Raw genomic sequence first — 22,253 nt, 5'->3', positions numbered from 1 at the left:
CAGCCCTTTAAAATCAGGCAAAAAACATAACATCCGAGTAGAAAAAGTTATATTTTTTACTGTAACAACCACAAACATGTTTATTGAATCATATTTCATAACTTTAAATGCAAATATAAATGGTCAATTTTAAAATCATATGCACAAGTTTTTCAAACAACAAAGTTATTTGCAGCCATTCACCTTTTACCCTTTTTAAAAAAAAACAATTTCAAACTATTTACATAACAATCAGGTGTTCTGCATTCTATGAGAATGCCACTCCAAAAAAATAATTTCTGTCCACTATAAAGGAGAACATCACAGCAGGCCTGACAGCAGCAGGTGTATCACTCCTCCTGTTTTTTTTTTATAACTGGAGACAGCAGTCACCTCATTGTTCTGACACACAACACCAAACTATCCAAAACACTACACTACACAAGACAACACATTAACTACACACTCCAAACATGCTAAACGACACAGATCTCTCACATCTCAAAACTCACTCTTTCTCTTTTTCTGCTTTCTCTCTCTCTCTCTCTCTCTCTCTCTCTCTCTCTCTCTCACCGTTACTCCTAAAACTTCCCCCTCTTCCTAAACAACCAAATGTCATGTTGCTGTATCATTTTTTGATTGGTCGTGTGGTACACTTTTCCACCAACACGAAAGGGCTGTTTTTTTGTTTTTTTGGGTCATAAGCAGAGAGTGTTTGCTAGCTCTGTCCTTAGACAGTAAACGTGACGAAACTATTCAGGAAAAAACACCTTGTATATATTGTTTATCATGACTCTGGTTTTATGTGGCCTATCAACACAATTTAAAAAATGGTATATATCACCATGTTGCTTTGTCATCTTAAAGTGGTCATGTGATTGGCTTACCACGACTACTTTATTCTTCCTCAGTCAAACAGCAGCACTCATGCGGTTGTTTTGACCCCTTAGCTTCAGGTGTTGTGCCAAAAAGTGATCGTTTGCCAGAAAGTGATTGCTGTCCGCGGGAGCGCGCACAGCTGCTTAAAGCTATAGCGCCCAGATTACTTACATAGACAGCTACTTCCGTGCAGCTGATATAAGATGTGGTAAGCTGAACACAGCTTCAGCCGTCTGTTTGTTGAAAAATAGTAATGCGACCGCACCACATTTTCTTGTTAGTAACGGTAACGGCATTGTAACGATAGAAATAGTAATTAGTTAAATTACTTGTTACTGAAAAAAGTAACGCCCTTAGTAACGCCATTACTTGTAACGCCGTTATTCCCATCACTGCTGATCAGTAAGATAACCAAAAGTTGATGTTAAACTGTGTTATAGAGTCTAAAAACTGCTGGTAAGAATGACCTGCGGTAGCACTGTGGGTATAAAAGTATTCTGCTGAACGAGCTGCTCAGTGTGGGGTGTTGTCCATGATGGATCTTAGCTTAGACAACATCCTCTCCTCCCCAACCTGCTCGATGGACTTCAGCGGACAGTCCAGGACAGAACTGGCCCTCGTGACCAATTTGTTGAGTTTCCCCCTGCCCCTCTCTGCCATTCCACCACTCCAGCAGACCACAGCCTAAAAGATGGCAGACGCCACCACAGTGTCGTAAAACGTCCTTAGGAGTGTTCTGTTCACCCCGAAGGATCTCAGCCACCGTTGCAGGTGGAGACAACTTAGACCCTTTTTGTAGAGTGCATTTGTGTTCGTGGACCAGTCCAGTTTGTTATTGAGGTGAACACCCAGGTACACCCAGGTAACTCCAAAACACATACAAACTCCAAAGCACGTACAAACTCCAAAACACGTACAAAATCCAAAACATTTACAAACTTCAAAACACATACAAAATCCAAAACACTTACAAACTCCAAAACACGTGCAAACTCCAAAACACATGCAAACTCCAAAACACAACGGAAGTGCTCCAGTACGCTAGGGGCAGTGTTGAGTTTTTGTTACCTAGTGGCTACACAAGCTAGGAAGTACCAACGACTGGATTTGGTGTGTGGTAGTAACAGGTAAATGAACATTTTTCTTTTAATTATTTGAATATATATGAGTGTGGTTGTTCTATCCTTGCAGGTGTTTTCTGCCAGTATCCGGCAAGTTTGTTGTGTTTGCAACAAACTTGCCGTTTATTTTGCAAATCGAGTTCAACACTGCCCCTAGCGTCCTGGAGCACTTCCATTGTGTTTTGGAGTTTGCATGTGTTTCGGAGCTTGTATGTGCTTTGGAATTTGTATGTACTTTGCAGTACATACAAATTTGCACTGCTCCAAAGCAGTTTGTACGTGCTTCGGAGTTTGCACGTGCTTCGGAGTTTGTACGTGTTTTGGAGTTTGTATGTGCTTTGTCTCTAGGGGCCACCGTATTGGAGCCACACAGGTATATCACCTCAATCTCCTGGAAACATGGAGAGAGGCTGAGAGGCTTCTCTGATGAGTCTGAAGGAGAGAGATTAGTTGGGGCCAGAGGTGCCAAATTCAATCATTCCCGTCTCCCTCCATTGTGATGACCATCTCACACAGGTCCAAAGAGCAGATGTTGCTTCATTGCAACAGCTAAGTAAAGTAATAGAAGAGTCACACAGCACGTGGTGTAGCCCCATTGTTTTTGCAGTAAAGAAAGATGGGGCTATATGGTTCTGTGATGAATATCGCAAGGTGAATGAGATCTCACAGTTTGATGCCACGGGTCAATGAGCTCCTGGACCGGTTAGGCACTGCTCACTTTTTTTTTACAATGCTGGATTTAACCAAGGGCTACTGGCAGATTCCCTTGTCTGTAGAGTCTTAGGAAAATTGTACCAATTTTTCACACTTCCATTCGGCTTGTGGAGCCCCAGCCACTTTCCAGCACCTCATGGACTGCATGCTGTGTCCACAAGCTACATATACTGCTTCTACCTGGATGATGTTGTCATCCACAGTGAGACCTGGGTGGAGCATGTGCAGTGGGTGGCAGGGGAGACTGGTTTTCGCAGCCGGTGAGCATCTTCTAATCATGCCTTCCCTATTTCAGTAGTGGTCGTGCCAGAAAGGAAAAAGGAGTTGTGATAGTGTATTACACACACAGATTTTATCTCATCAGTCCAAAAAATATTTTCCCAAAAGACTAATCAAGGTGTTTTTTGGGCAAATGTGAAATGAAACTTTGTGCTCTTTTTGGTCAGCAGTACATCACAAGGTTTGGACAGCTGATGTGTGACCTTTTTCTATATTCTAGTGGTAGATGAATAGTAATAATAGTGGTAGATGAACATTTGACTCTAAAAAGTATGTTTCAGGGTTCCTGGGTTGTTGATCCAGTGTTTTCAGTTTGTTTATGTTCACTGTTTTTAGTCCATGTGTTTACTGTCTTAGTGTGGTAATCTTCTGTCTATGTGCATTATGTTTAGTTCCACATCCTGTGTGTGATTAGTTACATTAAGTTCAGCTGTGTACTCAACACTCTCTTATCATCATCATCATTAGCCTGTGTATTTAAATCCTCAGTTTTCCTCAGTTCCTTGTCTTGTCATTGTGGTTGTCAATTCCGCATGTTTATTTCAGTTCAGTTTGTCCCTGCTTCATCTCCACTGCCAGACGTTTCCGCACCTGCTGGTCCTGCTTCATCTCCACCACCCACAGCTCCCACACCATCGCCTGTAGCTCCTCCAGCCGCGACTCCCACGTCGTCACCTGCAGCTCCTCTACCCGCAGCTCCCATGCCATCGCCTACAGGATCCGCCTCGTCTGGTCCTGCATGCCAGCCACCTGCCAAGCTGCCCAACAGCCTCCATTCACAGCTTGTCCTGTGTCACTGCCATTTTCTATGCGGGCTGTCCTCTGGATCGGCCATGTGGTTGCCCACCTGAACTGATTCTTCTCAGCCGTTGGCCACGTGGCCAACCACCTGAACACATTCGTCTCTGCTGCTAGCCATGCCGCGCCCACCAGAACTAATCAATTTTGGACAGCCTTCTTTCTCATCATGCAGAAAGTAACAAATAATCTGCCAAGTGTGTGTGTCTAACTAGAAGCAATAGCACTTGAAAGAGGCCATTGATCTGTTATTTATATTTGGTCCACATAGTATGGAGGGTTAATAGCACTACTATGAGAGCGTACCATGGACAATAAATCATTTTCATTTCAACAAATGGGCTATAAAAAATGTACAAATTGATTACTTTGCAATGGGGAAGGTGTATTATTATTAGCTGACAAATTAGCCTATAATTACCTCATTTGTTTTAGCTAATTATAGGCCAACTTCCAACCTTCCTTTTATCTAAAAAATTTGTGAAAGAGTAGTGGCAAAACTTATCATCTGAAGAGGAATGGTTTATTTGAAGAGTTTTTTTCTTATCTGTGCTAGGACCTATTCCGTTTCCATTATACATGGTTCTCTTACGCAATATCAATACAAGGCATAGCATACATTTTCACTCCTATGCAGGTACCCAGCTTTATCTAGCCACAAAACCAGATGATACACATCAATTAGTTAACCTGTAGGAATGCCTTAAGACACAAAGGCCTGGATGACCTCTAATGCTTCTAAATTCATATAAAACTAAAACTCCTAAATATCTTTGAATTTTTGAACAGGATATGGCCTGCAATTTGCATATTAAATTAACATGTAGGATTCCTTTCTTTCATATACACAATGTTTCTAAATTAGAAACATCTTTTCTCAGAGTGATCCTGAAAAACTAGGTCGGGCAAGGTTAGACTTCTTGACTACTGGAATTCATTATTATCAGGCTGTCCTAAAGACTCCTTTAAAAGCCTTCAGTTGATCCAAAATACTGCAGAAAGAGTAGGGGATGAGAACTAGAAATGGAGAGCATATTTCTCCCACACTGACTTCTTTCAGTGGTTCCCCGTTAAATCCAGAATCGAATTTAAAATCTTATTCTAAAGACCTCATATCACTGTATTACCCCAATAGAGCATTTAGCGCTCACACTGCTGGTTTACTTGTGGTTATTAGGATAATTAAAAGTAGAATAATAGTCAGGCCTCTCTTCTGTGGAACCAGCTCCCACTTTGGATTTGGTAGACAGACTTTTTAGATTAGGTTTAAAACTTTTCTTTTTGACAAATCATAAGGTTAGGGCTAGATCAGGAGAACATGAATCCTCCCTGAGTTATGTTGCAGTAGCCCTAGGCTACTTAGTTACCATTAATTGCTGCCTCTCTTCCACAGCATGTCTTTTGTCCTGTCTTCCCCACTCTCATCCCCTATGGTCGTGGCAGATGGCTGCCCCTTCCTGAGCTGGGTTCTGCTACAGGTTTCTTCCTGCTTAAAAGCAAGTTTTTCCTTCCCACTTTCACACTGTCCTTTAAAAAGACTAAAGCTTCATTTTTTAACATTCTTAGCCTTATTCTCTAACTGAAGACCCTCACCTAAAATGGCCACCACCTCATCGTCCTGGATGACCTCCAGCGATCCAGACACGACGAAGCAAAGGCTGTCCACGCTCTCTCCAGCATGATAGATAAGGTCACCAGGGGCACTGTGGATGGTCTGAAACTCCATGGCCAGAGCCCGCAGGCAGCCATCACTGGCCAGGCGAAATGCCGGGTGTTCCTTAAACACCTTCCTGTTGAGGTGGACACAGATGTCTGCTCGCATGTCCTTTGGACAAATCTGCAGCACCTGCAAACAGAGTTAGACCAAGGTGAGGTCACATAGAGCCAGATAAATAATGGTCATTGCTAAAATGTCAGCAGTAGTTATATTCAGGATTTCCTAGGCTGACCTGAAAACAGAAATACAGTTAATGTAGACATAATGATGCTGCCATTTTTATGCTTCATTTCCATGCTGATGAACTACATTCTACTTACTTACTTACTTACATTGTTCCACTGCCAAACCTTTTGGTCATGACTGACTGAAGTATTGACTAAGTACAGGATTGGCTGTGGCACCTTCCTGATGTATTCATGGATCTTTGTTGTTCCATCCTGGACAACAAAGACACTAACTAGTCCTCGGCCCCTCGGCCTCCTTCCTTCTGTTTAGCATACAGTCTCAAGATGCTGGATTTGGGGTGAAACCCTCCATGCATGGTAATCAGCTTCGTTGTCTTGATGTCAGTGGCTTCTATGTCCTCCTTTGACCATATTATTATTCCAGCAAGGTATCCGGTGGCCAGTGGGGCATAAGTGTCAATTGCCCAGATCTTGTTCATTCCATTCAGCTGACTGCTCAGGACTTGCCTTACTCTTTGCAGGTATTTAGTGGTTGCAGTTTTCCTAGCGGCCTCTTCATGGAAATATATTGTGATTTATTTGTGCAGAAGAGTATGAATGGTTCCATTTTTTCAAAACTCACTTAAAACTTTAAGAATTCTGGTTTCAGTTTGGTTGGGCAGTAATGTCACTGCTAAAACTGTAGCTATAACTGTATAGAAGCAAAAATTCACACTGTTCCAAAAAATAGTAATGTCAAAGTATATTACTGTAATTTTTTACAGTTTTGTACTGTCTTCCTAGGATATCATTCAGTTTACATAAGCAGACTGTGATCTTACATGTCAAAGGTAAAACAACATAACATCACTGTAAATATAGTAAAACACAATTTACTTGTTTCTTAAATATATTTTTTCGTACATATGCATATTTAGATCGTAAAAATACATCCAGAAACAGCTAGTTCTCTCCCATCATGCCTTGGGACATGTGCTGCTGTTTAGATGTTCTTGTTTTATTGTTTATGGTTAGTTACTTTTAACTGTTATCTTGAATGTTGTGTTTACGCCGTGGTGCAGAGTCACTGACAGTTGTTTTGTAGCGGGATGTCACTCATGTACCATGAGTGACTTCTGTTCTGCTGTTGTTGAAGGTTGAGGCACATGGAAACACTGCAAAGTGTTTAAATAAAGAGCTCCCCCTACCAGCTTGGGGTTGAATAACAAGCTCAATATCTTTGAGCTAATTAGTTAAGATTCTTTTGCATGCCACAATCTAAATTAGTTCACGGCCATGCTGTGCTAATTATATATTTTTTTTAATAAATGTAGAGGTAGGAATTGCAATTAATATAAATCTCAAAGTATTCACAACATTCCTGAACAGAAATAGGCCTCTGCACCTGGGGTGAGGGTGTGGCCATGAAAACAATGTGATATGCCATTGGATGTTGGGACACATAATGACATGACGCTAAGCATCGGCCAATGAATGTGAACTAACAACAACAAGCCGTAGGAAAGAATCGTGCATTTTACAGTTTTGTTCTGTTCTTCTAGAATATCATTAAAGTTACGTAAATAGACTTTGACTTCACATTTCAAATGTAAATTAACGTCAAATCACTGTAATGTAATGAAACATAATTGTCATGATCATTAAATGTATCTGTCTGTACATATGCATATTTAGATTGTTAAAATACATTCACAAATGTATCATGATTCCACAAATATCTGTCCGTTATTTGAAAGACTGAACTGTTGGATTCAAATGTAATGCTACGGTAAAGTATATAACATGAGCCCTATAAGCTTGTGTTACATCACATAAGTATTATTATCATTGCTAGCTAGGGCGATCGTAGCTCATGAGTTAGCAGTTTGCCTTGCAATTAGAAGGTTGGCGGTTTGAGCCCTGGCTCGAACACTCTCGGTCGTTGTGTCTGTGGTCAAGGCACTTCACCTACTGGCGATGGCCAGAGGGGCCGATGGTGCGATATGGCAGCCTCTCCTCTGTCAGTCTGTCCCAGAGGAGACCAACTGTTAACTGTATATTTCTGGACATTTACGTATTATGATTCATATTGCCACATTCATTGACCTTGTTTATAGGTAATTTCATTGTTTGATCACGTTACAATGTTCCTAATTTGATGTCTAAAAGCACTTGGAAAAGGCAGAATCTCATGTAACATTACTGCAACAAACTCTATTTTCACTACTGAAAATGACCGTATTTTTATGGGACAGTTATTTTCTGTTATTTTACGGTCGTATTTTGGCGCCCCAGCTGCCGGAATATTACTGTTTTTTGGGGATGTTTTCTTTTCCTATTTATAGATGATTTCACTGTTTAATGACATTAACATGTTCCTAATTTAATGTTTAGCGGCACTTGAAACAGGCGAGATCCCATGTCAAATTAGCGCAACTAATTGTATTTTCATTACTGGAAATAACCGTATTTTTATGCGGGAGTTATTTTCTGTAATTATACGGTCGTATTTTGGCGCCCCAGCTGCCGGAATATCGCCGTTTTTTCAAGACGCTTTTTCTAACAGTGCATAATAAATAAATAAACAACCACAACCAGCTGTTTCACTTTCAATAACACAGTGATTTGGACTGAATTGTTACCTTGTCAGTATCAATGCCTCTTGACATAGACCAGGTGGACACAATGTAGTCCATCACACGCTCACTCAGGCCTTTAGGGACCTGGTAGAGCTTGAGGAAGTCTCTCACACTGTTGAGCATCTCATGGTACCTGTTGGTGTTGGCGTACATCTGCTGGAAGATGGTGGTGACGTTACCAAAGATGGTGGCATACAGCAGCGCTGTAAATAGAGGACAAAGAATATTAAGTTCTTATACTTCTCTACAAAACCTACTGTTACATTGTAGATGTTATATTGTCAGACCTGTCTTTATTATTCACAAAACAGAATTTCAGTGTTGCAGCAATCACTTCAGTCACTTATAGATGTGGTCAAATACCATATTATAAGATATGAAATACTTTATTTAAAAACTTATTGTGTTACAGAATAAGTTTAAACAGAAATTACAAAAATGTGAAGACTATATGAAAGTCCAGTATGAGGTGCATGAAATGCCTTTATCCATTAACTATCTAATTCCATTGACCACTGCCATAGTCATGCGAATAAACTCTGCTTCAGCTGACAGAGGAATCTGAACAGTCTTTTGATTCAAACAACGACAAATTACTCTGATAAGTAATATGAAGGCATCACATCAGACCATAGAAACAGCACAGAAGATCTAACTCATCAGGCCAGGAATCTGCAGTCAATTTTCACTTACAACCCTGTGACTGCTCTTTCAATGACAAGGATGCACACATCCTTGATAGGAAGGAGTGCTGGTGGATGCCATTTATATTAAAAAGGAAAGACCATCTCTGAATCGCAGAGGGGGCCTAAGGGTACATCTTTCACCATCTCCCAATGCAGTGACTGCATCCTCTCTGTCAATGGCACTCATGGCCATTGATCAGTGGTCACTGATCAATGGTCAGTGGTCACTGACATATTAATGACCATGAAACTGACCTCACGCCCATTGTTAATCAGTGGTGCTAGGTTGGGTAGGAAATTTCTATCCATAGCAATGCTAGAATACTTGTACAAGTTGTCTGAAATTTCTGAAACTCCTTATTATATCAGCTACAAATAGCTCCTCATTTAGCTCCTAGTTCAAAGAGATTGAAGTGAAAGATAATAAAAAGTGACAGGTTTTTGAAAGGTTTTTTGAAATCAACAGCAAAGAAAGATAAGATTTGTAAAAGCACATCAACATGTTGTGTGATTCACTTAATAGACCTCAAAACACTCTTCGAAATAACAATGACAAAGAAGTGTTCCAGAAAGAAACATAATTTCAGTTTTATCATCTGTTTACATTCTGTTAATCAGGCACTTAAATGTAAATGCTCAATAGTTGCAACTGATTTTTTATGGTTTAAGGTTTTTGTTCAGTGAAATCACAGTAGAGGACGGTGCAGTAGTTTGAATCTCGTTGTTGACTCTGGCCTTTCTTTGTGGAGTTTTAATGTTCTTACTGTGTCTGTGTGGTTGCTCTGGCTTCCTCCCACAGTCCTAAGATATGCTTATAACATATACCAAGTTAACTGGGGATTCTAAATTGATCATCATTATGAGGGAGATAAAAAACTTTTTGTTATAAAGTGCTGTGTGACTGTTGTTAGCTGTGGCTTGTGTACTACATTACAGACTGGAATTCATTTTGTGCTGTAAATCATACAGAGACATTAATTTCCCACCTCAGACTAACATATTAAAAAAGTCAAAATCTCTGATTAGCTATTCTCACCTCATGCAAGTGATCATTTGAGAGGTGCTCTTCAAAGCGACGTATAGCGACTTATAGTTGGCAAGAGGACATTTCTAGCAAACAGGCATTTTTTTTTTACTCTAAAGATGTTTCTTTGGAACGTTCTGTTGTCTTTCCTACAAGGTAATGGACATGTGCACTGGTGTTTCTCTGTATAAAAAAATTAACCTTTAGCAAATCCACAGCTCAGCCCATCAATGCCTGCTACAGTCTATCCCTGACTCAGCTGCTCTCCCTCACTGCCTGTCAGCAGTATGCACTCTGGGTCATCAGATCAATGCCAACCCCATCCAGCATGCAGCAGGAGCCTGCTGTCATCCACTATGAACACAGTCAAAGTGTGGAGCTGACCGTAGCATAGAGAACTTGCTGTGACCTCCCTAAAGGTTACTGTGCAGCCTCAGCACAGAGGTGGAGCTGAGTTGGTGTTAAAACAAAAACAGCAGGTTCAGAACAGATGCCAGGTCTAGAGGTCCACTACTGAACTGTTGTGCGCAGCAGTTAAGATGTTTCTTAATTTGTAACATGAATTTATTCACAAACACACTGTAAGCTGAAACTTCTCTCCCATCTACCAAAGCAGTCAAGCTGCTTTAAAAAACAAAAACTTAACTAACTTAACTAGTTAACTTCATGTTAAATTACTGTTAACAAACCTGTCTTCTGTGCCTTTTTCATGTCTCAGCGTTTCCCTGAGAAGCCTTCCCTGTGTCTGTTCCTGGCCACTTCCCGATTCTTATATACAGTCGTGTAAATATTTGTGATAGATCTTGTTGGGTTATTGTGGATTTGGGTGTCTTCTCACTTGGGGTTCTTCTCACTGAATAAAACACGTGTGATTTGATCGCTGAGTTTACTGAGCCTGCTTTTGGGTCCTTTTAGTTGTGCAGGCCTCTGGGCCACCCTGTGAAAGTACGGACTGGTCAAGCCATGGACCCAACAGACCCGGTTCACTCTGCAATTGCCAAGCAAGGTGTGTAATTAGGACAATATGAACAGGTTCTACAACACCTAACTGAACAATGTAAATCTATTGGGGGTAAGCAGGATGAGATCTTACCCAACATTTGGGAATGACAAACTGCAACTCACCCCGAGCTGGTTCTGTGCTGAACCAAGGGATCCCACATCAGGTCCCATCGCTACACCCCCACCCTTCATGCTGATTTTCCAGGACGCTGTCTCTCCTGCTCTGAACAATTCTCCTGAGAGTTAGGCCATTGCGGGGGTTTCTTGCGCCAATGCTCCATGGTGTTCAGTCGTTCGCATTGCTCTTTCCAACGGTGCTTCTAAACTCACCTATCCTATCTCATAGCAATGCTGAGGGGAGGAGCACTGGCTTAGGCTGGAGTGTTTCTCACGTTCTGTCCAGTTTCCATGTGTCCGTATGTTATTCTGGGTGAGTTTAAAAAGACCTTTTCTCATCTCGCTTTTGAGGGCAGTGCGGCAAAGAGATTAAATTAAATTAAATCTCAGGCAGGGAAACGCAGTGCAGCAGAATTTATTATTGATTTTTGCACCGTGGGATTTTCCTTTATACCCTGAATGATCAGATGAAGGACGACCTGGCTTCCCGTGATGAGCTGGCCACATTCAAGGATTTGGTCGAGAGGAACTGCTGAACCTAGTGATCTTTCTTCCTTTCCACTCCCATTTCTGGTTCCGGTCCAGCTCCTTTGGAGGTTATTTCTGAAGAAAGGAAAAGGTATGAGGTATGGGGATATGGGTGGGTGGATCCACGGTTAGCTATAAGCCCTGTCTAATGCTCCCTGTGACTATTAGCTTGCCCCATGTGTCTCACTCATTGAATGCGCTCGTAGATTTGGGCACTGAGCAGAGCTTAATCGACTTTGATTTAGTCAGTGAGCTTTGCCTTCCACTCATTCCTCTTGACCATCCCATCACAGCAACTGCCCTCAATAATCAAGTATTCCCACAGATTACTCATCGAACCAGGAAGATGGATCAACCTGCATATCATACCTACTCAGGTGAGAAGAGAGCTGGAGAGGCTCAGACAGGGGAAAGCAGCAGGACCTGCACAGCATTAGTCCCAGAGTGCTGAAGGCCTGTGCCTCCAGAAAGTCCCAGTGCTATGGAAAACATTGTGCCTGGTCCCAGTGCATAAGAAGAATCATCCAGCAGCACTAAATGACTAAAGGCCTGTAGCACTAACCTCTCATATTATGAAGGTTTTGGTGAGACTTATCCTGGAACACCTCAGACCCCTGGTGAGCAAGTCACAAGACCCTCTGCAGTTTCCATACCAGCCCCACTTAGGGGGTGGACAATGCAGTGATACATCTGCAGCAGAGAGCGTATTCCTCCCTCAACAGACACAACACCACAGTTTGGATAATGTTCTTTGACTTTTCTAGTGCCTTCAACACCGTCCAGCCTGGGCTGCTGAGAGAGGAGTTGGAGGACATGCAGGTAGAGGCTCCACTGGTCCAGTGGATCAGCGACTACCTGACAGGCAGACCACAGTTTGTGAGACTGCAGAGCTGATTGTCAGAGAGTCTGAACAGCAATATTGGAGCACTCCGGGGAACTGTTCTGTCCCCTTTCCTCTTCACCATCTATAGGGCCGACTTCAAGTACATCACAGACACTTGTCTCCTCCAGAAATTCTCTGATGACACGGCCATTATTGGAAGTGTGGACATGGGAAGGGAAGAGGAGTACAGAGGACTGATCGATCGTAAGGTGGTGTGAGGTGAGCCATCTGCAGCTGAATGTGGCCAAAACAAAGGGGCTAAAGAAGATTCTTGGTTGAGAGATGAAACGTCCTCAAGAAACTTGATGAAATTTCTTGATGAGGTTCTTTACAAGCTCCTTAGGCTACATAAAATGGTGAATCTCTTGGTATCATCACAGAAGTGATGAACAGATTTCAGTCCAATATCTATCTGTAGATATAGCAGATGTAGAATGTTCTGGAAAGGAAATTAACCATCTATTTTTGTCTTTCCTGCAGATTCCAACCAGTTAGCATTATAACTCTCTCACTCGTATTCCTAATGACCCAAACTGATTCTCCAGAGGCTTTCAGCCACTTTGTGGACAAGAAAGGTGTGTTAATTATAGCTTTCATTCCTTTCGTTCCTTGTGAATTCTAATAGGAAGCCAAATGGTCTACCGAGACCAGACTGCTTGGTAGCTTCAATATAGTCGCAGTACAGTGTCTTTACAAGAGTTTCAAAGGGACAAGCTCTCACAGCCACATAAATTGCTGCACACTCAAAAACAACAACTAAAACTGGGTTAGAAATTGATTTTCATTAAACACTCTGTGGCCTCTTAATCTAATTTCAGAGGTATTTCATTGCTGCCTAACAATGCCATCACAAATCAGATATTTTCATTATTTTCAATTTACAAGCGAAGCTTTAGACACCTATTTGATTTGATTACCTTTTCTGCAACATTAGGTGTGTGAAGCTGGTCTAGGCTAACAGACTGTAGATTCTGATATGACACAAGGTGACAGGAGCTTCCGATCAAGGAGACAAATTGTCAACACTACAGCTCCTCATTCTTCAGCTCAGTGAGGAAAAGCTTTTACGTGCAGATGTCCTCTCTGCTCTGGAAAACATCAAACTGTCTGCTTGCCTTTACTTTCAGCAGTTACATAAAATAGACTGTTATTTATAGTGCAAAGACAAAGACATAAAAATAGAAAGATTTATCTTCTGCAGAGTAGGAATAGGAACATAACATTTTATGATATTGTTGGTGGGAAAAAGAAAAAGAAATGTATCTTCTGGAGAGTCTGAATACCAAGAGCAAATGCAATGGAAGCCTAACAATAGTTTCTGGGAGGGGTCAGCAATTTCGCAAGAAAAAAAGACAATTGTTTTTTTGTGTCTTGTCAGTGGTATTTCTAGTACACTAAACTAGATGGAGATGAATAGTTTTCTATATTTAAATTTATATATTTTCTATATATATTTAAACACACTCGAGTTGGAGAACACAGAATGTTACATTAATTTTGCTTCGAAAGACAATTGGAGATCTAACAGGACAATTTTCTATAAGCTCAACCTGAACTTAAACCACAGGACTGTGTGCAATGTCTGTGTTTTTAAGTTTACCTAGTCCTGCATTTATATGCATTAATATAAACCAAACACAAATAAGAATAGGACAGCTTTTGCTTGTATTAACAATGACGGTAACAAAGGCTGTATGTTGTGAAAGGCCTCTCTGGTAGCGGCTGACTAGAGCTTAAACAGCATGCTTTAGCTCCTTACTATTCGGGTGTACAGTATAACTACAGATATTCCAGGATTTACCAGGTTGTATACTGTAACATTAGGTTGGTTAAACATGGCAAAGCCTAGACTAAGAAGTTTCAGATTGTTGAAACTGCCTTAATATCAATGGGGAGATGTTTGACAGTCCAGTCAGAATCATAAAGAACTAAAAGAAGTTGTTTTGACAGGAAGAAATTATTTAGGAGCAGTACAAAGAGAGTGCAAGAGATAATCTGGAGACTACAGAAAGAGACCTGATCTCAGCATCATGGAGTCTGTCTGGTGTAACATAAGAAAAAAACAGACACTGAGAGAGTCAAATCCACAGAAAAACTGGTAAGTTCAGCAATTTTCCTGCCAAGTACCTTGATAAACTCAAAAAACAACTGGAAGGCAGAAATGTTTTGCATATTTGGCACAGAGAAATAAGTTGAAAGGAAATGACAAGGACTCACATCCAATCATCATCATGGCTACAGCAAAGATCTTCTCTCCATCTGTGTTTGGTGCTATGTTTCCGAAGCCAATACTGGTCAGACTGGTCATGGTAAAGTACAACGAAGTGATGTAGGCTGAGTCTTTACTGGGCCCGCCCTCCCAGATGCCTGAGCTCGAGGCATTGAATCTGTATGGCATCCCAACTGTCTCTCCTAACAGGTACAACCAGCTGTCCATCCTCACAGTGTTGGTGTTCTCATCAATCACCTCATAGTATCCGATGCTGTACCAGATACAGGCCAGCCAGTGGGCTGCCAGGCCAAACACACATACCAGCAAAACCAGTACAGCAGCACCATACTCAATGTAATGATCCAGCTTTCTGGCAACTCGACCCAAACGCAGCAGACGTACCACTTTGAGAGAGCTAAACAGGCTGCTGATTCCCTGCAAGTGAAAGAAGAGATAAAACAGATAAGAGAAAATCTGACACCGTAGGAGGGAGGGGGACAAATAAACAGAAAAAAGGTGAAAGAAGAGTACGGAAACAATTAATTTTATGAAGGATTTTTCTTGTTTCAAACAAATAGCTCATCATGGGAATCCAAGGGGGCTTTTCCATCAAACATGCTGGCATCAGTTCACACAAACTGTGTGATAATAATAACTTTGCTATTATCGTTATTTTTGCTATGTAACCTATAATGATGCAGGATCACATCATCATCTAATCTGTATGTGACATGTCAGTCATGTATCTTGTTATGTAAAGATCTTGTTGAATGAGTGTAAACTTGAACCAGATTTCAAACAAAAGGCAACAGATCTTATCAATAAAAACAAACTGTGAAATATTAATGTCTTTGCCTTTGTTTTTACTGTCCATTGTGTCTTTTAGCCTGCATCAATCTCTATCGTCATTTCTCATGTAATAAAACACTTTTAACTTTTATTCCACTCAGTGTTACATATTTATATTGGGGGCTCTCTTTGTGCTGATTGGAAACTGAGTGGAGACTTTCATTGATGCTTTTTATTTTGGAAATGGTTGACCTGAAAATACACTTCATATGCAAATGTTTGATTACAAGCTGTTTTCTTGCTCTTTTTTCATTTGTTTTCTTTGATTTGTTTTCAAATTATTATATAAATTGCTGTCATCCACAGGTGTTTTATTTAATCTAATTTCATGAATCAAATGTATATTATGACAATCCTGACATCGCAATTTGTCATATAATTGCTTTGCTGACTTGAGGAGTGGTCTTGCTGGATCAGATCAGTTTATGCATATCATTTTCTGTGAATCCTATAAGCCACTGCTTAATGAAATTCAAACATAGGAAAGGATATAAAGAAAATCACAGTCTGATATCTGGAGTGACAGCGGTTTCATTTTTAATATAAGCATATTTTAAATTTGATACCAACAACATATTTCAGACAGACATGTTCCCACTGTTGTTGTATGATTTAAACATTTGTGTGCAGAAAGAACTTGCTTAACTTATATAATTGCTATGTATAAAGTTTTGAGGCTTCTTCCTTGGCACGACATTAGTTTGGGCAGTTTGAGATGTTTTATTTTATTTTAAGTTTATTTTATATTTTTTGTACAGTCCAAATTACAGTTTAAAAAGTTTTTAGGCCACCAACATTAGAAGAGTTTATCCTCTTGCCATCACAAATAGCTTTGCAAAATTGCAAGCTTGTGTTAGCCCTGCATCAGGTTGGTGACCTGTTCAGGGTGTACCTCACCTCTCCTTATGGTAGCTGAGATAGGCTACAGCCACCCTGCGACCCTAATAAGGATAAGTGGAAGAGAACGGATCAATAGATCTCTTTATTCACCAACTTTTTTTCCCTCATTTCTAGGATATTTGTTCGCAGATGTTGGCAGCTATCAGCGAATAGTTATCAGCTATTTTGAAACAAAAAAAAAGACACTTTTTATCCATAACAAGAACTGTACAACAGAAAATGCAAATGCTGTCTATGGTCTCCTCACAACAATGATAACAAAAATCAACTGGGCCAATATGGCATGTTTGTTAATACAGAGATACACATGTTAATCTGACCTCTGGTCTCCCACTCAGAGACACAGGTCTCCAAGTGTCCAGCATTCGGACAGCTACCTGAGGACACTCATGTGAGAGAAAATCTGCTCACACAGATATGTAGAGCCAAATACTGTAAATAAGGCCTCTGCAATGTTCTGAAGACAGTTAAACTTGTCAGGTAGTGATGTCCAGCAGGTGAAAATGCAAGCTCCATGAACACACACAGCTATGGATTCCAGCTGCGTCTGTAGTTCTGCAAACTTTGACCCCCACAGACTCCAGCTTTTCAGTTCAATCAGCTGCATTTTGATCTCCTCTGTGTCCAGGCAGTTAATGCGAGACAAACCCAGCTGCTCATTAAACCTTTCTGGTTTGATCAGAAAAGAAAACATTGGTCCATAAACCTGAAAGTTCCGGAAACACATTGTGAATTCTGTCTCGAGTCTACGCATGTATCTGTGTATTTTCGAGGTGCTGATGCTGCGCTGAGCGGACAGCTCCTGAAGCATTTGAAGTGTCGGAATGTGGAAATTTCAACATCGCTTGAAAAAACTGACAGCTAGCAATGTCCCTCTCACCAGTAGGCTAAGTGATTTTTAGCCAATTACAAGTTGAATCTAGTAGTTGGGGTTGTTAGCTAAGATACCGTCATTAAGAAGCGGCACAACTAATGTGTCTATGCAAGCTAATTTGCGATGTGCACCGCTGGCCCAGCCATTTACTTTTTAATGCACCTTCTTGGATTAATGCACTGCGTGTCGTGCCCAGGGCTGGACTGGGGCAAAAAAATCGGCCCGAGCATTTTGACTAGAGACCGGCCCACCAGGTATAGGAAAAGCCATAAAGCCTTTGAATGAAAACAAACGCTGTTGTGACAGTGATGTACACTGTCGTGTTGGTATATGTATGATTTCTATACGTTGTACGTCAGATAAAAACTTTGGTCGTAAGATTCAGATAATTATTTAATAAAAACTAGACATTTTAAATGAGAATAAGAAAGAAAAGTATTTCTTTGTGCCCCCCCTTTCCCTGTTAATGCCCTACCTGGCCCCCCTGGCAAAACTTTGCTAGAGCCGCCCCTACACAGTTACCAGCTGTCAGCTACTTAGAAAAGGATCCTGATGTTATTTGTCTCTCAGAAACAGTTCATAACTTCCCTTCAACTCATTCATGTCACCTAAAAGGTAAACCTGTTTCTCCATCAGCTCTGATGATTCAGTAAGGACATCTCATGGTTTCATCTTCATGTTTCCCTCTCACCAGATATCCAAACCGATATCATGACCAGCAGCTTTTACAGCTGTGGCTCCAACAAACATCAGCTGATACTAGAAATTAATATTAAATAAATTCTAACAACAGCTGATAGAGCTTAAACGCGCTGCTGTTGTTTAGCGCGACATCCGCTGGTTTCCCGTTTCTGGCGCAAAGTGTGCGATAAACAAACAAGAGAGACGGGACTTGCGACAGAAAAGCCGATCACCTGATCATTGATCAGTTTCATGATTGAATGAGAGAACAAGAGGCAGCTGACAGCGTAAAGACGCAGAATAACTCCAGCTTTGTGTCTTTTTCCATTCTAGCTGAAGTCCGGGACAAGCTGCGTTCCTTCTCAGCTCAATACGAAACGCGTAATATTTTCTCTGAATACGAGATGATTCTGTTTCTTACGGGACGGTTGGAAACTCTGCTAACTAACCTTATGAATAAAATAAAGTTCACTATCAGTAACATCATAGCACCCACCCAGCTGTATAGAAACTCAGTCATGCTAGCTAGTACGCAGTACGAGTTATTGTAACTGACGGTAAAAAGTCAGCATAACAAAAATAAACTACACCTAAACGTGGTTTATATCTGACCCAGATGGACTGCAGATCATAACTTCTTACCTGAAGTTCAGTTCACCTGACACTCGGACTGGCGACCGCCTCGGGTCTCTCCTCCTCCTGCCTCCTCTTTCTCTCATCCGCCTGCTGGCCTCTGTGGAAGCTCCGCCATTGCCACCACCAAACAACTGAGCTATTTTTAGACATCTGCCAGCATCTGGCCAATCCACCATCTTTCATTGTTTATACCGTTAAAAGAACATTGGCCCATAAAAACGAAAAATCACTATCAGCCCACTAGGCAAATGCCCGGTATGCCCAATGGCCAGTCGGGCATACCCTTGGGCACGCATGCCCAAGGTTGCCGACCCCTGTTCTAATCTAATTTTAACCTACAATTTCAGTACGTGACACTAAACCAATTGTGATGATATGGTCTGACACAGAACATGATGGCAACAGTATTGAATCCCATTGTTGAATCATATTTATTTTAGTTTAGTTGAATTTGTTTTTCTTTCAAGCCTCTACAATCTTGTGGAGATCGGGGTGGTACCTCTGGATTGGCAACTATAGGGGGATCACACTCCTCAGCCTCCCTGGGAAAGTCTATGCCAGGGTGCTGGAAAGGAGAGTCATTCCGTTAGTCAAACCACGGATACAGGAGGAACAATGTGGTTCTTGTCCCGGTCCACGGAACACTAGACCAGCTTTTTACCTTCTTGAGGTTACTTGAGGACAGCTGGGAGATTGCCAAACAAGTCTACATGTATTTTAAGGACTTGGAGAAGGCATTTTACCGTACCCCTCAGAGTGTCCTGTGGGAGGTGCTTCGGGAGTATGGGGTGGCTGGCCCATTGCTATGGGCCATTCGATCCTTATACAATTGCTAAAAGAGCTTGGTCTGCGTAGTCAGCAATAAGTTGGACTCATTTACGGTGGGTGTTGGACTAAACCAGGGCTGCCCTTTGTCACCGATTCTGTTCATAATTTCTAGGAGCAGCCAAGTGGGGGAAGGCTTTTACTTGGGTGGTTTCAGAATCTGATCTCTGCTTTTCGCAGATGATGTGGTTCTATTGGCTTCATCAAGTGACAGCCAGCAGCTAGTGTGAAGCAGCAGCAATGAGAATCAGCACCTCCATATCTGAGGCTACAGTCCTCAGTCGGAAAAGGGTGGAGTGCCGATTAAAGTGCAGGGATGAGTTCCTGCCCCAAGTTGAGGAGTTTAAGTATCTCAGGGTCTTGTTCACGAGGGAGGGGAGAAGTAAGCAGGAGATTGACAGATGGATTGGTGCTGCGGCAGCAGTGATGCCCTGTACCGGTTCGTCGTGGGGAATAGAGAGCTGAGCATAAAAGCAAGGCTCTCAATTTACCGGTCGATCTATGTCCCTACCCTCACCTATCATCACGAGCTTTGGGTAGTGACCAAAAGAATGAGATTGCGGATACAAGTGGTGGAAATGAGCTTTCTCTGAAGGTTTGCCTGGCCTCTCCCTAAGAGATAGGGTGAGGAGTTCAGCCATTCAGGAGGGGCTCAGAGTAGAGCCGCTGATTCTCCACATCGAAAGGAGCCAGTGAGGAAGTTCAGGCATCTGACAAGAATGCCTCCTGGGCGAGGTGTTCTGGGCATGGAATGAGGCCACGGGGCAGACCCAGGAAACGCTGGAGAGATTATTTTTCTTGGCTGGCCTAGGAAATCCTTTGACATGCTAGAGGAGGTGCCCAGGAGAGGGAGTCTGGGGCTTCTCTGCTTAGGCTGACCCTGCAACCTGGCCCTGGATTAGCTGAAGAAAATGGATGGATGGATGGATGGATGGATGGATGGATGGATGGATGGATGGATGGATTTTCTTTCTTTTTCTTCAGTCTGTGATACTTCATTCTGTAATAGGCTGGCCAAAACAAAAATGATAAGTCAGTGTTTAATTTCACCAACAAAGCCATAACAGTGTAAAATGTTGATTCTACTCTTTTTATTGTCAATATTGTTTAGATTAAAATGAAATCAGTTATACTACCCAATAAGGTAAAAGACAAAATGAAAAAACAAGTCAGTTTGTTGGTATGTTGATGTACTGAGCACCGCAGCTCCTAATAAAAAAAAATTAGCTGCGCAAATTGTGCTAATTCATAAGCAACAGCAATATTAAAGTATTTTACAATCAGTAAGATTACAAAATAGAAACAATCAAGGAGCTCACGTGACACTGTAAAAATCCAGCCAGGTCTGCTAAAGGTCAAGATGAATGGAGGGGTAAAGATGTTGGTGAAATAGCCACAAAAAGTCCAGATGACATACCTATGGAAGTATGGAGATGTGTAGAAGAGCAGGCAGTGGACCTTTTGACCAGGCTGCTTGACTGCTTGTCATCGACAGTGTGCAAAATACAGGGTGGGCCATTTATATGGATACACCGTGATAAAAATGTGATTAAAGTCCTGTTTGTGGCACATTAGTATATGTGAGGGGGCAATCTCCTCAAGATGGGTGGTGACCATGGTGTCCATTTAGAAGTCGCCCATCTTGGATACAATTTTTGTTTTTTCAATAGGAATAGGGCCATGTGACACATCAAACTTATTGGTAATGTCACAAGAAAAACAATGGTGTGCTTGGTTTCAACGTAACTTTATTCTTTCATGAGTTATTTACAAGTTTCTGACCACTTATAAAATGTGTTCAATGTGCTGCCCATTGTGTTGGATTGTCAATGCAACCCTCTTCACACACTGATAGCAACACCGCAGGAGAAATGCCAGCACAGGCATCCAGTATCCGTAGTTTCAGGTGCTGCACATCTCGTATCTTCACACCATAGACAATTGCCTTCAGATGACCCCAAAGATAAAAGTCTAAGGGGGTCAGATCGGGAGACCTTGGGGGCCATTCAACTGGCCCACGACGACCAATCCACTTTCCAGGAAACTGTTCATCTAGGAATGCTCGGACCTGGCACCCATAATGTGGTGGTGCACCATCTTGCTGGAAAAACTCAGGGAATGTGCCAGCTTCAGTGCATAAAGAGGGAAACACATCATCATGTAGCAATTTCAAATATCCAGTGGCCTTGAGGTTTCCATTGATGAAGAATGGACCCACTATCGTTGTACCCCACATACCACACCAAACCATCACTTTTGTCGTTCCAACAGTCTTGGAGGGATCCATCCAATGTGGGTTAGTGTCAGACCAATAGCGGTGGTTTTGTTTGTTAACTTCACCATTCACATAAAAATTTGCCTCATCACTGAACAAAATCTTCTGCGTGAACTGAGGGTCCTGTTCCAATTTTTGTTTTGCCCATTCTGCAAATTCTGTGCACCGATCTGGGTCATCCTCGTTGAGATGCTGCAGTAGCTGGAGTTTGTAAGTATTTGTGAGTAGCTAATATCTGCCGAAGGGATGTTCGACTAATACCACTCTCCAGTGACATGCGGCAAGTGCTACGCTGTGGGCTCTGTCACTAATGAAGAAACATCAGTGGCTGTCCTAGCTTCATTCAGCAAGTTTTCTTGCGTCCACATTTTGGCAAATCCAACACTGAACCAGTTTCACGAAACTTAGCAAGCAGTTTGCTAACTGTAGCATGGGAGATGGGTGGTCTCGTAGGCTGTCTTGCATTGA

At 41.7% G+C, this 22,253-nt stretch overlaps 2 protein-coding genes across 7 annotated transcripts in view; both read right to left on the bottom strand.

Annotated features, from left to right (window-relative positions):
- The window catches only part of LOC100711262 (malate dehydrogenase, cytoplasmic), an 868,968-nt gene that overhangs the window by 335,747 nt on the left and 510,968 nt on the right, over nucleotides 1-22,253 (bottom strand). The gene's annotated exons all lie outside the window — the stretch shown is intronic.
- The window catches only part of LOC100697710 (potassium voltage-gated channel subfamily H member 1), a 90,799-nt gene that overhangs the window by 36,597 nt on the left and 31,949 nt on the right, over nucleotides 1-22,253 (bottom strand). For all 6 annotated transcript variants that reach the window (XM_025908329.1, XM_019355592.2, XM_025908327.1 and 3 more), the window contains 3 exons: nucleotides 14,751-15,180; nucleotides 8,297-8,496; nucleotides 5,364-5,616 (listed from right to left, as the gene is read on the bottom strand). In XM_025908329.1, coding sequence (XP_025764114.1) covers nucleotides 5,364-5,616; nucleotides 8,297-8,496; nucleotides 14,751-15,180 — 883 coding nt within the window. The remainder of the gene's footprint in view (nucleotides 1-5,363; nucleotides 5,617-8,296; nucleotides 8,497-14,750; nucleotides 15,181-22,253) is intronic.

Source organism: Oreochromis niloticus, linkage group LG6 (assembly GCF_001858045.2).
Source record: "Oreochromis niloticus isolate F11D_XX linkage group LG6, O_niloticus_UMD_NMBU, whole genome shotgun sequence".
Classification (NCBI taxonomy): domain Eukaryota; kingdom Metazoa; phylum Chordata; class Actinopteri; order Cichliformes; family Cichlidae; genus Oreochromis; species Oreochromis niloticus.
This window is presented reverse-complemented; position numbering and strand designations above follow the sequence as displayed.